Raw genomic sequence first — 15,972 nt, forward strand, 5'->3', positions numbered from 1 at the left:
ATTTGCCCAGTACATGGCCCATTGATGTCTACATGACCTCGACAAACTTTAGATGGCTTAGTTTTGTCTTTTTTTCATGTATGTAAGTATGTATATATAACTATTTAACTAATTTATAAAGCGCTACAAGGGTACGCAGCGCTGTACAATCTTACAACATACACAATTACACATAAGGAGAACAAGTGTTATAATAAATACAATAAGTATAAATACATAGAGATTAAGTGCCATTTGGTATGAAACACAGTAGGAAGGAAGTCCCTGCCCCATAGAGCTTACAATCTAAATAGTTGCAAAATATACAGGCACAAATTGGATGATAAGAGTGCACCAGGTATGGGCATTTGCCCTTAAGTGCAAGACAAAATAATGTTTTTGTGCTGGTTCACGGATTTTTAGCTTAATAAAGCACAAATTTATTGTGTTTTCATGTAATTAGTATAATCTACAATTTTTAGCACTACAAACCACGATTTGTAAAAACAAAAACAAACAGAAAAAAAACAATGAACGTTAGCAACTGGGCCCCCTACAGGTTCATTGAGGTTAATTCTTTAATGTGACTTCTTGTGCTTGACCTGTAAGGAGCTTTGAATCCCCTTTCTGTTCCCTTTATCAAAGAAGATACTTGTGTGTTTTTCAGAATGTCTTCAACACGCCTTTCTGTTTTACAAGGTGGTAACCCTCAGCACTGCTAAGCCTCAGAATCTTTTCTTCCTGATGCAAATTGTGTGGTGGGAATGGAATTTTTTGTGCTTGAATGATTATTCCAGTATGGAAAAAAAGTTATTAAACTATTAAAAATGAAGAATTAAAAAATAGAGATTACAAAAAAACACTCATGTTAAAAGTTATGGAAGAGCACTAGGGCCACCCAAAGAAAAAATTCTGTTGAATTATGACTTTTAAACTCATAATTATGACTTTGACTTTTAGTCTTATAATTATGAGTTTAAAAAGTCAAAATTATGACAGATTCAACAGATTTTTTTTTCTTTTTGGTGGCCCCACTGCTCTCCCATAAAAAGTAAATGTAAACATTAAAAAAATTCCTTAAAACAGCCTTCTTAATAATGTATATCAACCCCAGACATTATCTATGAATGAAAAGAATTTCATCAACTACAAGACCATACTTTGTCAACCATTGTGATTTATATCCTGTAGAGTTGTTGTAAGTTGTTTTGGGATATTGGGAGTCAGAATTCAGCAGCAGGTTAGTACTGAGGGTAGTGTATACTTGAAATAGTCTGACAGATTATAGCTCTTTAGCTCTCATTTAAGAGATTAAAAAATAAAAAATAAAATAAAAAAAAAAAAAAATATATATATATATATATATATATATATATATATATACATACATTGTGAGCTGTCATCAATTTATATTAAATGTCACATAACCAACTTATTGAAAAATCAAACTTTATATAATATGTAATTGACAATAGAGATTATACACTACAACAGAACTGTATTCCCAATTAGATAAGTAATAAAATTTATATTAAATGGATTAATAAAATGCCATTAAAACAAAATAGAAATCCCAAACATATTAAAATCGTATCTCTCATTAGTGCTGAAAAGGTCAGGCAATAAAACCAAAAACTGTCTGGGAAGAATTTTTTTTTAGTGTCATTTGTGTCTACCAAACACTAATTAAGTCATAAGCTCACAACTAAAAAGAGGTTTTGTATTTTGGCACAATGACAAAAGCAGTATATATAGAAATATAATTTAGAATAGTGATGAGCGAATTTTTTTTTTCTCCAGGCATGGATTTACAGCAAAATTCTGTATTTTTTGGAAAACTGCCACAGAAGTTCACCACAACAAATATTCGGTGACTGAGAAAGAGTTGTGGTTGTGTAAAAAAAAAAGTCAAAAAGTTGTGTATGTTAAAAAAAAAAAAAATTACTGTGGTAGCCGCATTCACAAATTTTTCACTGTTTCACAAATTTTTCTGCAGTTTTGTGAATTTTACGCCAAAAGTTTCCAAGGGAAAATATATATACAATGCAAAAATGAATGCAATAAATGTATCTTTACAGAAGTTTAATATCACTTTTGCAAACCCTAATCCTGTATAATGACTACTTGTGACAGTGAAAAAAAGACTGAGCATTTTACAGTTTGCGCCAGTGTGCAGTGTATGTAATAAAACATCTTACTGAAAAAAAAAGTATGCCACCTTCAAGCACATCTTAATGGTCTACTATGCACATGTAAAATTCACAATACAATAGCAGTCTAAAGAAGAATATTACATTGTGAAATACAACATTTTATTCTTATGTGTACAAAATTATTCTCTGTTTCTCTATGTTTCTTCAAGTGTTTATTCAGGTTCTTGAGAAAATTCTTTAAAAGTAGTTATTTTTTAGTAGCTAATTTTTTCACCAGGCATGGATTCACTGTGAAATTCCGCTGAAATTTATTTTCCAAAACTGCAGCAAAATACACTGTGACAAAAGATTCACCAAGAAAAAAATTGTCATACGAAAAAAAAATTGGCCTATTGACTTCAATGCATTTTTCAGGACAGATTCAAAGTCATATCACATTAGCAAATTTTTCTTGCCTCTTTCACTTCACTTCAATATTTTTACCCAATTTTCATACTGCTGTATTGAACTGTTAATTAAGGATTTTAGCTTTAAATTTAAAATAAGTTTGGTTTCACCCAGTTAAAGCCAACTCTCTATTATGGAAGGATAAAAAATGTAAATCAGAAGAACATCACATTTCATATTTTATTAATTCTAGTAATCATTTTTATCTATTTTCACACCCATTTCTACTGGAATTATGGGATTTCAGTAATATCTATTAACTCAAGTTAAATTATTTTCCCTAGACTCACTCCATGTCACTACTCAATGTGATAGTTCCTGCCCAGAGTCGGACTGGGGGGTGAAGGGCTAACCCCATTAGAAGAACCCTCCCCAAATCTTTAAAAGACCAAGCACATACACCTAATGATGCCTTTTTGTCCTTCTGCTTTTGCTCCCATTGGAAGCAAAAGTTACTTTTTAACCTTGGGAAAGCATTAGGCCCACCCATAAGGTATCCTAGGGACAGGGGTTTTTGGTCAATGGGACCTTTTTATTACCCAGCACATTATCTCATGTCTTGGAGTCTTCTGTGTTTCAGATCCTGGATCAGGTAAGGCACTGGTGTGCATTTTTTTGGTATTACATGTCTGCCTGTGTTTGAGTTGCCTTTCTGTTTTGCCTTCCTTTTTATTTTTACGTATAGGTGAGGGAGGTGGCAGTTAGCTTAGGGTCAGTTAGTAATTAGTCATAATTAATTAGGGCTGAGCCTTACTGCCTCCTGTTACTTTTTTGTTTGCGTTGTTCCCTATGTACGGGAGGAAAGGTTCATGGTCAGCTGCCCCTCTCAACAGGCTTTCCTAAGGTGATGTAGTAAATAAAAAAGATTGATCTACAAGACTTTTAGCTAGAAATGGCTGCAGACTTAAAGGAACAGTAACACCAAAAAAATGAAAGTGTATAAAAGTAACTAAAATATAATGTGCTGCTGCCCTGCACTGGTAAAAGTTGTGTGTTTACTTCAGAAAGTCTACTATAATTTATATAAATAAGCTGCTATGTAGCCATGGAGGCAGCCATTCAAAGGAGAAAAGGCACAGGCACATAGCAGATAACAGATAAAACACTATTGTATTCTACAGAACTTATCTGTTATCTGCTATGTAACCTGTGCCTTTTCTCCTTTTTTCCAGCTTGAATGGCTGCCCCCGTGGCTACACAGCAGCTTATTATATCAATTATAGTAGTGTTACTGTAGCAAACACACCAGTTTTACCAGTGCAGGGCAACAGTGCATTATATGTTTATTACTTTAAAGCTCTTTCATTTTTTGGTGTTACTGTTCCTTTAAGCCCTTGCAGGAGGCATTAGGAGGCAGGAGGCCACTTTGCCTCTGTGTAACCTTAGAAGTTGTTTTTGGTTACCTGTCTGCAGATACCAGCTGATCATAATTGGGTGATCATGTGATGCCTTTGTGCTGTGCTGGAGGTGGCCCCATCCACTCTCTAACTCAGCAGCCCAGAATGCTGTTCCAGGAGACTCAGGTAAGTGCTGCTGTTCTCAGTAAGCCTGTGAGGCCTGTCTTTCTGGGACATGTACTGCAATATGGTGAATTTTCAGGGGCTGATTACAGCCTAGTGTGAAAAGCAGCAGATAAGGTATGTGTTTCTACTCTGTTCTGCAGTGTGTTGAGCTATAGGTAAATGTTCACCTGAAACCAGGAGCCCTAATAGATATAGGTCACTGGCCTTGCAGGTAATGTGTTCCCATGATGTTCTACAGTGTACTCAGCTCAGCCTATTTGCTCACCTGGAACTAGTAGCCCTAAGGGAAATATTTAAGTGGGCTAGCAGGCAATATGTTTCCGTACTGGTCCGCAGTGTGCTGCTTTCTGGTTATTTGCTCACATGGAACCAGTAGCCCTAAGGTAAATATTCAGGTTGGCTGGCAGGCAATGTGTTCATGTGCTGATGCACAGTATGCTGCATTCTGGCTATTAGGTTCTTTGTCAATTCATTTGACTAGCAGACTGCAGCGGACCTTCGGTTGTCAGTAGATTTGTATTGTGGATCGACATATCAGCCTGATAATTATATTTTCTTGTGAAATTTTCAATAAAAACCATAAAGGATATTGTACCATAAATCAAAAATCAACTATGCAGCAAGAAGTTACAAAGAGGAAACTGGTAAATGATGTTATGTTTAATGATCTTTTAATTGTCACTTGAATATTATAAAATAGAATAGCGCTCTATACCCATCAATTCACAAGGTGTTCTAATCAACACCAGCTGATTCATTATTAGCTGTGATATATCCTGCTGATCTCACAGTTTCTGAAATGTCAGATACAAGAATTCTCTCTTACAGATAGCATGCCTAGTGACACGGAGATCAATGTGTGCTACATATAATAGAACAGAGTCAGAAGTAGATGAACTAAGTGCAATATGCTTGAACATCATAATATAAATACATGTGCTACTTATCATGTGTTATAAAGCCTACTGAATGCCAAAAAGTTGTCAAATATACTGTATAAATACATTCCAAACTCTAAACTTGAGACTTAACATTAACAAAGCTTGAATGCTTTATTAGAAAATACCTGCTAAAATTTGGCTTCCGGTCATTTGAAATAGGGCCATACGGCGATGCAGAAGAAACAGAATCCATTATGCGAAGGTCGACTTCTCCTCCTAGCCTTCCTTCTATATAGGAAGGAGTCTAGGAGGCTATGAATGATCAATCGATCGTCGCATAGTGGATTCTGCTTCTTCTGCATCGCCTTATCGCCCTATTTCAAATGACCGGAAGCTTTAGCCGGTATTTTCCAATAAAGCATTCAAAATTATAAATGGTGTGCAGGATAGGGCAATTATTGGAGCAGGGTAGAATAGATTTTTTACTTAAAAAAATGTAGTGTTACTTTTCCTTTAAGGACGTAACTAGCCTTGAGTGGAAAGATGTGGGCATATGGAATTTAAAATCGAATCATTTGGTGCTTAGTGGAGTAGTGAGCCTGTATAGAAACCAGAACCTGTTGAACTAATCTCAAGTGCTTTTTCTATAACCCAACCCACATTCAAATGATTTTAACTCTCATTAAATAGCAGAAATAGACATATCACTTAGGAAAATAAGCAGTTGCTGTTTGTAGTTGAATAGCATTTATAATTACCTATCATGTTACACTAGAGGAATTCATTGATAAACATCTACTAATAATACCAGCAACTATTCAACTTGTGCCAGTACAGAATACTGCATCCTTTTCATTGGAATTCCCTCAGGCAGGGAGCAAGTTGCCCAAATACAGGCTGACCCCAAATTACTAACATTTTTGATGGGGTTAAGAGAAAAAAAAACTTTCATTGGATGAAAAGAAAAAATAGACACTGTCTTCTACATGTAAAGCATTTGGATGAGGTAAATAAAGGTAATATTTTCAGATTTACATATGAAACACATTTTCCCCAAATGTCTACAGTCTAAACTTGGAATATTCAGCAATTCATCAAGTATTAATTCACAACATCTCATCTCAGACACCTTACTATTAATTATTACAGGTTTTTTGAAGACAGCTGTGAGAAACAATTAGAAAGCAATGACAATGCAATGAAAATAAAGTGACATATTGGACAACTTGGGAAACAGACAGCAATAATGAAAAAAAAAATCACTCCACCCAACTTATCAAGAATTCATTGAATTTAAAATTCTGTTTGGCATTAAAGATGTAGCGAACTGTTCGCCGGAGAACTAATTCGCACGAAAATCGGGTGTTCGCAAGTTCGCAAGTTCGCGAACTTTTAGCGATGTTCGCAATTTTGGGTTCGCCTTAGCTGGAGCCAAATTTTGACCTCTCACCCCAGAGCCAGCAGATACATGGCAGCCAATCAGGCAGCTCTCCCTCCTGGACCACCCCCGGACCACTCCCTTCCATATATAAACCGAAGCCCAGCAGCCATTTTACATTCTGCCTGTGTGTGCTTGATGAGTTAGCATAGGGAGAGATCTGTGCAGGGGTTTGAGGGACAGTTTAGGTAGCTTTGCTGACTAGTAATCTACTTTCTACTGCTCTGTATGTAGCTGCTGGGGACAGCTGTCCTGCTGATCTCATCTGCGGTAACCCAATAGTCCTTGTAAGGACTGCTTTTATTTTCTGATTACTGATTACAACAACATATTTTTCAGAGAACTTTTTGCCCTTGATCCCCCTCCTGCATGTCACTGTCCAGGTCGTGGCACCCTTTAAACAACTTTAAAATCAGTTTTCTGGCCATAAATGGCTTTTCTAGGTTTTAAAGTTCGCCTTCTCATTGAAGTCTATGGGGTTCGCAAAGTTCGCAAAAGTTCGCACTTTTTGGCAGAAGTTCGCAAACGGGTTCGCGAACTTTTTTTGTGAGGTTCGCTACATCCCTATTTGGCATTACCGATTACAAAAATGTTTCCATCAGTAAAAAGTACAGTACATTTCATTAAGGTGAATATGTACTACTAAACTTTTATCTGGGGATTTCCAGGTTGACACTTGTTTTTTAAACTACTATAAATTAAGGACTTGCAGGAAGCCTTTAAAGTGTTAATTCAACAACTGGGATATAGGGTGGCTAGCATGTATGTGTGCCCCTGGTATCAGACACTTATTTTTATCTAAAAGTGAATGATGTGCAAGCAGGCGCAACATCAGCATGCAATGTAAGGGGCATCACATGAATCGCCAATGGGCATACACATAATGGCCGTTACTAGTTATGAGTGAATCTGTCCCTTTTCACTTTGCCTAAAAATTTGCAAAAATGCGTCTTTTTTATGTGTGTGGCAGATTTCTTGCGAAATAATCTGCCAATGGCAAAACGCGGCAAATCCATGCCTGGAAAATTATTTTGCCCATCAATACCCATGACTAGTGTTCAATTGCACAAGCACCAGAGGGAATGCCTGGGAGAGCAAGGTGTCGGAGGAGCCCTGCATCTACTACCTCTCAGTGTTGGCCTTATGTGCTTCAGAACGTACCACAAAACATTCTTGTACTGTACAGGTGTATATATGGCATAATTGCCAGAAACCAAAATATCTCAAAAAATGTTTCTTCTCGCACATCAAAATTGCACTTTTACATCTGAATTTTCTCACCACCATTGATCCAATGGGCCCAACAGTCATTTTCTTATAATTCTATAAATAGAATTTATTTATTTTTCTTTTTTTTTGAAGTGGGTAAGTACAACTTGAAAATTGTTTTGATGGAAGCCTATGGAACCCTTGTGCAACTTGAACAGAATTGTTTCCAGAAAATGTATATGAAATGCTAAGTGAATAAATGCTGAAGTTTCTCATTTTGATAAACTTGCCCCATAATATACATTTATATTTTGCAAAGTAGGGTTTTATGTCTGTATCACTTTAAATGTCACACAAAGTTCATAATAAACTTGGTTTCCTACCTGTAAATTTTGTATCTTGTCGTAAATCCTTGACGACTTCTGTCCACAAAATCAGTGTATTCCTGTGAGTGATGAAAGGGTCCCTTGTCAGAAAGGAGCCAATCAAAGGGACTGGTGGCATGCTGGTCTGAAACAGCATCAATTACAATAATCCAGCAATGAAGACTCAGTGCAATCCACACCCATAGAGCCATCAGAGAGAGCAATTCAGCAACAGCACTGCATCGCCATATCATGCTTCCACAGAGGGCTCATATCCTTCATTCTCTTAGCTTTGCTTCATCATCTACAATGAAGAAAAAAATAGAAGATATTCATTACTTCAGTTAAGATTGTATTTGGGTCTGTCTACCTGTTTTTGCAGTTTTACAGCATGTAAACAAGGAAACATCAGAGTTGCAAAAGATCTTCAATTAGAAAACACAATAGTTGAATTCATTGGACTTTAGATGATATATTGCAAAAGTGCAGTTGCCATTAGCAACCAATCAGCATTTGTTTTTGAACAGTCAACTACAAGTCAGATCATAAAAACAAAGGCCCAACCGGTTGCTTTCTCAACCTAATCTAGTTTAGCAATACCCTATGCCACACCTCTCACAACTCTGGTCATGCCCATTCCCACACCTTGTGTCTCAACCCTTGCTCTTTGTAGATTGTAAGCTCTTTTGGGCAGGGTCCTCTTCACCTCTTATATTGGTTATTGATTGCTTTATATGTTACTCTGTATGTCCAATGTATGAAACCCACTTATTGTACAGCGCTGCAAAATATGTTGGCGCTTTATAAATAAATGTTAATGTTAATAACTGCACTTTAGCACAGATATTCATAAATAAGCCTTTATATGTTGACTTACTGATTATTTGTAACATTAAAGTTCTGTGCGTCATACCTTCTCACTCCCACGTCCACCCACCTCTCATATGCTCTCCATCAGCTATTAGCTCCAAACAGGAACTTTTACAAATCCTTCGTAAAGCAATGGAATAATGGAATAGTAGAACTTAAAAAAGTGACAGCTTGTTAACCTTGTCTACCATGTAAAAGGAATTCAGATTTAAAATACTTCCTGCAGCTTTTTCTTTTTCAAACCCACTTGTCAGTACAGCTATTTTAATCTGATTTCAGCACAATTCACTTGTTATAGTTAACTGATATAGTTTAGAGTCAACATAATTGGGGAGTAGTATCGTCATCTCAGGATCAGGCCTAAACAGGAAAGCATAACTTCAGTGCAACCCATTTAGCAAATTCTAAGCTTATCCTAAGTCTATCTCAGTAACTATTGTGGAAAGCTTTAGACCAAGAAAATGCACATTGCCCATATTCTCTTACCATATACTCATTTGAATTCCAAGAAGTACTTGTTCATAAATTAAGCACTGATGCCATTCCAAATCACAGCTCCAATCCGATACATTAAGAAAACTGACCACTTGTATCTTGCTTCTCTCTGTATTTCCAGCTCATACTGCTAATTATGAGCTGTGATGCATTGCCAATTAGAATTTAGACAGTGGCTCCCAGTTAATGATCTCTGATTCTAACTAGTTTCCTGCAGGAAAAGCAGCAGGTTTGAGAACACTAATGGGGAAATGTAATATATGTTGCTAATGGGAAAAAATGTTTGCAATGCGAATATTCACATTGCGAACAATTTTGCCTTTGCGCTAATGTAATATACCTTTTGCAAACCCTTTGCCCCTCATGCGACAGTAGGATAGCGATTGCACATTTTTTAGCTTGCACCAGTGTGCACTATTTGGAATTAAACTTAATGAATTTTTGCTCTAACAATTACTCCATCTTCAAGCAAGTCTTAAACATTTGCAATGTGCAGTTAAAATTCGCAATGGAATAACAGTCTAATGAAAAATATTAGTGTGAAATGTGAATTTTTATTCTTATTTGTGCACAGTTTTTTCTGTTTCCCCCCTAAGTAATTGTTTTGTGTGCATTCACATAAGCTCTTGAGTTAAAAGAATAAAATGTAACCAAATTAAAAAAAAATAAAAATATATATATTAGTCCCTTTAGAAGTTCCAAGCCCTCTTTGGTTGTAAACCTCTAGAACATGAGTGCTTATAATCTGCAACTTTTACAGCTAAAACATAATGTGAAAACTAACAGAAAGCTTCCTTTCAATAAAGAGCTGCATTAAGAAACTTCCAGGGTTCATTGCCGTCCTTTATATTATTGACATATCTATAAAGTCCAGAATATTTTTCAGTCTGTTCACATTACTAGGCCAAAAGTGTAATTTTTATGTTCTTCACAAATCAGCTACAAAAATATTCAAAATGTAATGCTGAATACCTTGTGCAGGTACAATATAGTCATAATGCAGCCATTTTTATTTTTAAAAAAAAAAGACAGTGGAAGTCATTTATAAAGTTTGTGCAGCTAATATTTTACTTGCATATGGTTATTTTTGCACGTTTCCCCTTAACGGTTACATTTTGCACTGCTGTGCCCATCTTTCCTTTTTTTGTTAATCACTGTGAAATGTGAATTGCATATAAAGATTTGCAAATGGCTCACAAATGAGGTTGAGGTTTTCATAAGCATGGTCACTGTGCGTGTTTGTTGTCTATATATATATATTTATTTGCAGAATCCGTTTAGCAAATATTTTTTATGCAACCAAAGTTGTAATGTTTTGGACTTTTGCACATAATTATTTGCAACTTGTGACATATTTAAAAAAAACTTTTAAGGACAATGCAATCTTGTCCAGCTTTAAAAATCCAAAAATGGGCAGGGCAGACATGTTCACTGTGCAAATAATTTTGTGCTGAGCAAACTTTATAAACAAGCTCTTTAGTATACTGTCCATTTCATTTACAAAGGAAATTTTTGGCATATATAGTTGCTAAATATAATTTAGGAATATGACTAATTTCAAAATGGTAATTGCCAAGGAACCCCTTTATAACTTCTCTATAATATACCAGAACTTGAACATGGAATACACTTTTATTATGTTTCATTGGATAGCCCATGTGCCTAATATATTTCTGCATCTGGTTCATTTTTATACTTTACTTAAATTTTAGGTCTTCTATAAGCTTAATGGGGCGTAATATATACCCAAAGGATTATCAGTTTGCCGAGCTGAGCTATAGCATGTGCAGCCCCTGATTTTAAATTTAGTTTTTAGACTAAAATGACTATATCCCTGAACAATCTAGGGCTCTATAACAATATATTGCATAATATGTATTTATGTAAAACCCTGCTTCATCTAAATAAACCATGTTTATACAAATATAATTGTTTAGTTGTATGTTTCATTGGGTAATCCTAAACTGCTATTTTATGTACTAAGACCCGCCCTCTGAGATCATACATTTCATGGTGCACACAAACAAGCCAAGGCACACATACATGTTAGGTCACATCAGCCAATTAATGGACAGAGATCTGTCTTTTACTCCCAAATGTCTTCCTGTTACAGTTAGAGCTGCATTATCTCCTGTCAGTGATCTCTGATTTATATTCTAATTTGGTAAGATTAGGAACTCCAGATGGACTGCAATGCAGGAAGAAGAACAGTGACTGGGCTAGAAAGGGGCAGGAAGTGACATCAGAGGCAGGGAAAATAGGCAGCTAGAGGAAGGAGCGGTAGCATTTTGGGTGTTCCGGAGCAGGGTCCCACCCACCCACCCTATAGGTGAGATCAGGGTGGTGGAATGCTCGCCCTGGGGGCCTATGGCCATGGACTGTTATGGCTGAATAGCTGACAGCTATGATATACATTGTTGGTTAAGTAGTCATTCAAGTCATTTTCTTTAATAACACTAACATGTATTTAAAAAGATAGGACAGGTAACCAATCCAGCCTGTATCTCCTAGAAGTTTGTGCAATGGGTCCCTGTTGTAGGGCAGTTATACAATGGCCAAAAAGAGATCCTTCTTGTTTTTCTTTCAACAATCCAAATGCTTTAGTGTAGAGAATACAAAGTACATTTTATTCCCACAATTTTTATGGTGTGGCTAAAAAGCCCATCCAAATTTAACTGGGTAATATAATGTTGACAATTTGTCTATGGTGATTAAAGGCAAGTGAAACCAATGAGAATAAAAGTATGTTGATTCCAAACTCTGCCCTTAACGAACATTTATTTTCTGCCACATCTCCCTGCTCATGTTTTAATTAAGAAAAGACAGATCTCAGCATCTCTCACTAAATAAATACATTTAGACACGATTTCTCTTGACATTTCCTCTGCTTCTAATATTTATGGGACTTTAAAGCACAGTAGCTTTGCAGACAAAATACGGTATCTGATGAAAATAAAAAGGATGCATTTCAAATGTTAGCATATTGTAGCATTCTCAGTCATTTGGTTTAATATACTACCGTTTCTTTATGTAAGAAATAACTGGCATCTGAAATGTTCCCTTGAGCTTGTGTGCTTGTTTGGGGAAATAGGGCATCATTAAGTATACAGGCATGGTTTCAGTGTTCGGAATAATTAAACTATAGCACTTTCTTCCCAAGGACATTCTAGTACATAATTTAATTAATTAATTTCCCTAAGCAATGATGCTTGATAACAGGAAGGTGTCTCTTTTTCATTGTCCCTGTATGTAGCAGCATTCAGTAATGTGTATCAAAGTTGTAGTTTATGGAGAGAAAACAATAGACTGAGTAGCCAGTGTTAGTGCCAGTGAAAGATTAAGAAAAAAGTCAAATGTTTTCATTCGTATGCCATTTTAATAGCTGAACAAACCACCCAGGCTTCACCTAAAGTGCTTGTTATGAAATTTATACTCAGGGTAGGTGATAAAAGTACGTATTACATGGTTCAATCAAGCAAGTTCCAGCTGAGAAATCCTTCCCAGTCTCTAATGTTACTGCCTTTCAGCTGTATTTTTCAGCAGTTCCTGTGCCTTGAGCAGTTTGCAGTCATGAACATGATTATTGCTAAAAACAACCATTAATTTGTAATGCCTTTTGCATGAGAAAATTTATTTGTAAATTACCAAATATGTTATGTTATTTTTCCCTTATATGAGCACAGAAGAAAAATAATATTGAATAAGGTTAATAATCAACAATCAGTTAAATAAACAACGCAGGTTTATTAGAATGCATCTTAGTACAGGTATGGAGCCAGTTATCCAGAATGCTTGGGACCTGGGGTTTTCCAGATAAGGGATCTTTCCATAATTTGGATCTCCATACCTTAAGCCTACTAAAAAATCCTTTCAATTTAATTGTTTAACTTTTTGTTTCACACCTCTTCAGTTTGGAATTTCAGCTGCTATCTGGTTGCTAGGGTCCAATTTACCTTAACAACCATTAAGTAGCTAAAATGAGAGACTAAATTATGATTAGTAGAAGGCTTGAATGGGAAGAAAAAGTAGCAATAACACTAAGGGGTGCATTTATTAACATTCAATTTTTTTTTCACAATTCGTATTTTTTTGTACCAAAATACAATTTTGTCATGAAAAAAAACTTGATTTTTTTTGGCATTTATTATGCAACAAAACTGCAACAAATCCAAAAGAAAAAATATACCATCTAAAAGCCTTTGAGAACATGTAAAAGACAGTGGCAGGTGTCCTTTTTACAATTGGAAGATCATTCTTTGCTTTGTGGTTTTAGAGGTTTTTGGAGTTTTTGTTTTTTGTTTTTTAAAAAGTGGGGGGGGATACATAAAAAAAAGGAGGGGGGAGGTAAGCATTGCAAATACAATGACAATATCATTCATATCTTACAGGGTTATAACAAGTCGTTTCTTATTACTGCACGTGAAATCAGTTACATCTTGTTAGATAGATACATTTCTCTCTTTCAATAACCAACTTGTGTTATTCTATGTTAGTATATTAATTTATTAAATTCTAGCCATGATGTCCACATAGCCCGGTATAGTGGTACCTTGTTGTGTAATAAGTGGGTTAAATCTTCAAGCTTTCTTGTTTCTTCAACTAAGTATATCCGCTCTGATCCGCTATGATGGGGGTTTTTATATTTTTCCAGGCCCTAGGGAGGAGGGCTTTGGCTGCATTCAGCAAATGAAGAGTTAATCTGTCTGGGGTATTTTTTTATGCTGTCATTTGTGTGACAATATAAAAAAAAAGTTGTGGTTTTCACGGTTTCTCCACTTCTTTTTTGCGTTTGTGCTTTTTCAAATCAGATTCTTTAATAAATGACTAAACAATGGTGGTTTTTGTAGAAATGAGTATTGTCTTGGTTTCGAAAACCTCTGAAACCATGAAAATCGGAATGTTGATAAATCTGCCCCTAAAACTGTAGCCTCACAGAGCAATCATTTTGTAGCTGCTGGGGCCAGTGACCCAATTTGAGAAGTGGATAAAGCAGAAAAGGGAGGCAAATAATAATAAAGGTAAACTACCCATTTTAAGAATGGAATACAAACTGGCTTCTGCACTGCCTACATAGCAAGCATATAGATACATGCCACACACTGAATGGCCATGCAATGACTGTAGATACATTCAAAGATAAGTTCTAAAAGATAAAAAGGAAAAGCTGATGGACATGGGATATCTTCTTCTCACACTTGCTGTAGAAATCATACCCCAAGCTGCTGAAGAACTGAGCATTTAATAACCTTTCTTTTATTTATATTGAAGGGGAAATTTGACAGCTATATCTGGCAATCTAATATAATTATTTCCCACAAGATCAACTTGTGCTTTACAAATGTCGGTTGACATATTGGCCTTTATCAAGCTGACTGTCTTTATCATTTGGCTACATGCCTGCTTGTGATGTATTTATTTACCTGAAGAGTTAAATCTTTTTAGTGCTACTTACTAATTCCTCTCAGCCTCCAGACAGTTAAAAATGACTCTTCTGGGAAATAGATGTTGAACGGCGTTTGAAGACGTATTGATATAGACAGGCAGAAACACATACATTGTCTAACAAGCATCGTGTCAGATAACACCTCATCTCACTAACAAACATTTCCTTTCTGACTTAGAGACTACCTTCCTTCTGAATCTCTAATGAGGCTGCAAGTAAGAAAAAAACAAATAAATGAAAAAAAAATTCTTATCTTGAAAGAAAAATGTGTGGTGCAAATCTTTTGATAACACCTTTATCCTAATAACGCAGAAAGCTGTGCATATACCAGTGGTGTGGGATATTTAATGATGACATATATCCAATAAACATTTTTATCCTAATGGTGTAATCTCATTAGGTAAAGTTGGACAAAGGAAAAGCTTGAGAATGGAAAGCTCTTTACTACATTTACTGAAAAGGAAAATACAAAGATATATGCCTGCCTTTCACCATTTACAATGCAATTTGTTTTGTAATTGTTCCACATTAAAGTGAATTGCTGTTTTAGAATAAGGGATATAATACCTGCTGAATGTTATACTACTAATATTTGTCTCATTTTGGACCATTTTATTGCCTTATGTGACTATTAAAAAAAATATTGTAATTGGAATGTAATATTTTCATTTCATTTTCTCAATGTCTTTATCTATAAGTTACTCTGTGTCCTTTCTCCTTCATGTGGGGCCAGCTTTATCAGTGTCTGAGGCAAAACAGAGCAACTTCTTTTTCTTATATTAACCCTACAGTAGTTATGGTGGGAGTGCTAATCATATAATCATATACTCATTGAGTATGTTTGTAGCACTGGACTGAGATGGGCCAGGCATTAGTGATGAGCAAAACTTTTTTTTTTGCTGTGAAAAACACCCATAGATGCCAATGTATTGTGCGCCGAAAAAAGTCGCTGTGAATAAATGCTCACTGACTTTAATGTATTTAATGTGAAATGGGACAGATTCAGCCATCACTACCAGGTGAGAGAGCTTTATTAATGTATACCCAACTTGGACTGTGAGTTGGAAAGTCAGCGAAAATGTTGCTGATAGTGTTTTCATAAATTAGATGTTTTGGAACGTCTGTATCTGGACATGTGAATAATCATTGGTATAGGTGAATAGCTATAC

General features: G+C 35.7%; 1 protein-coding gene across 1 annotated transcript in view; it reads right to left on the reverse strand.

Moving 5' to 3' along the window:
* Positions 1 to 15,972, reverse strand: part of brinp3 (bone morphogenetic protein/retinoic acid inducible neural-specific 3) — a 390,081-nt gene that overhangs the window by 337,483 nt on the left and 36,626 nt on the right. The window contains exon 2 of the mRNA XM_018093645.2: positions 8,014 to 8,299. Coding sequence (XP_017949134.1) covers positions 8,014 to 8,249 — 236 coding nt within the window. The 5' untranslated portion in view covers positions 8,250 to 8,299. The remainder of the gene's footprint in view (positions 1 to 8,013; positions 8,300 to 15,972) is intronic.

The sequence above is a fragment of the Xenopus tropicalis genome, chromosome 4 (assembly GCF_000004195.4).
Source record: "Xenopus tropicalis strain Nigerian chromosome 4, UCB_Xtro_10.0, whole genome shotgun sequence".
Classification (NCBI taxonomy): Eukaryota; Metazoa; Chordata; class Amphibia; order Anura; family Pipidae; genus Xenopus; species Xenopus tropicalis.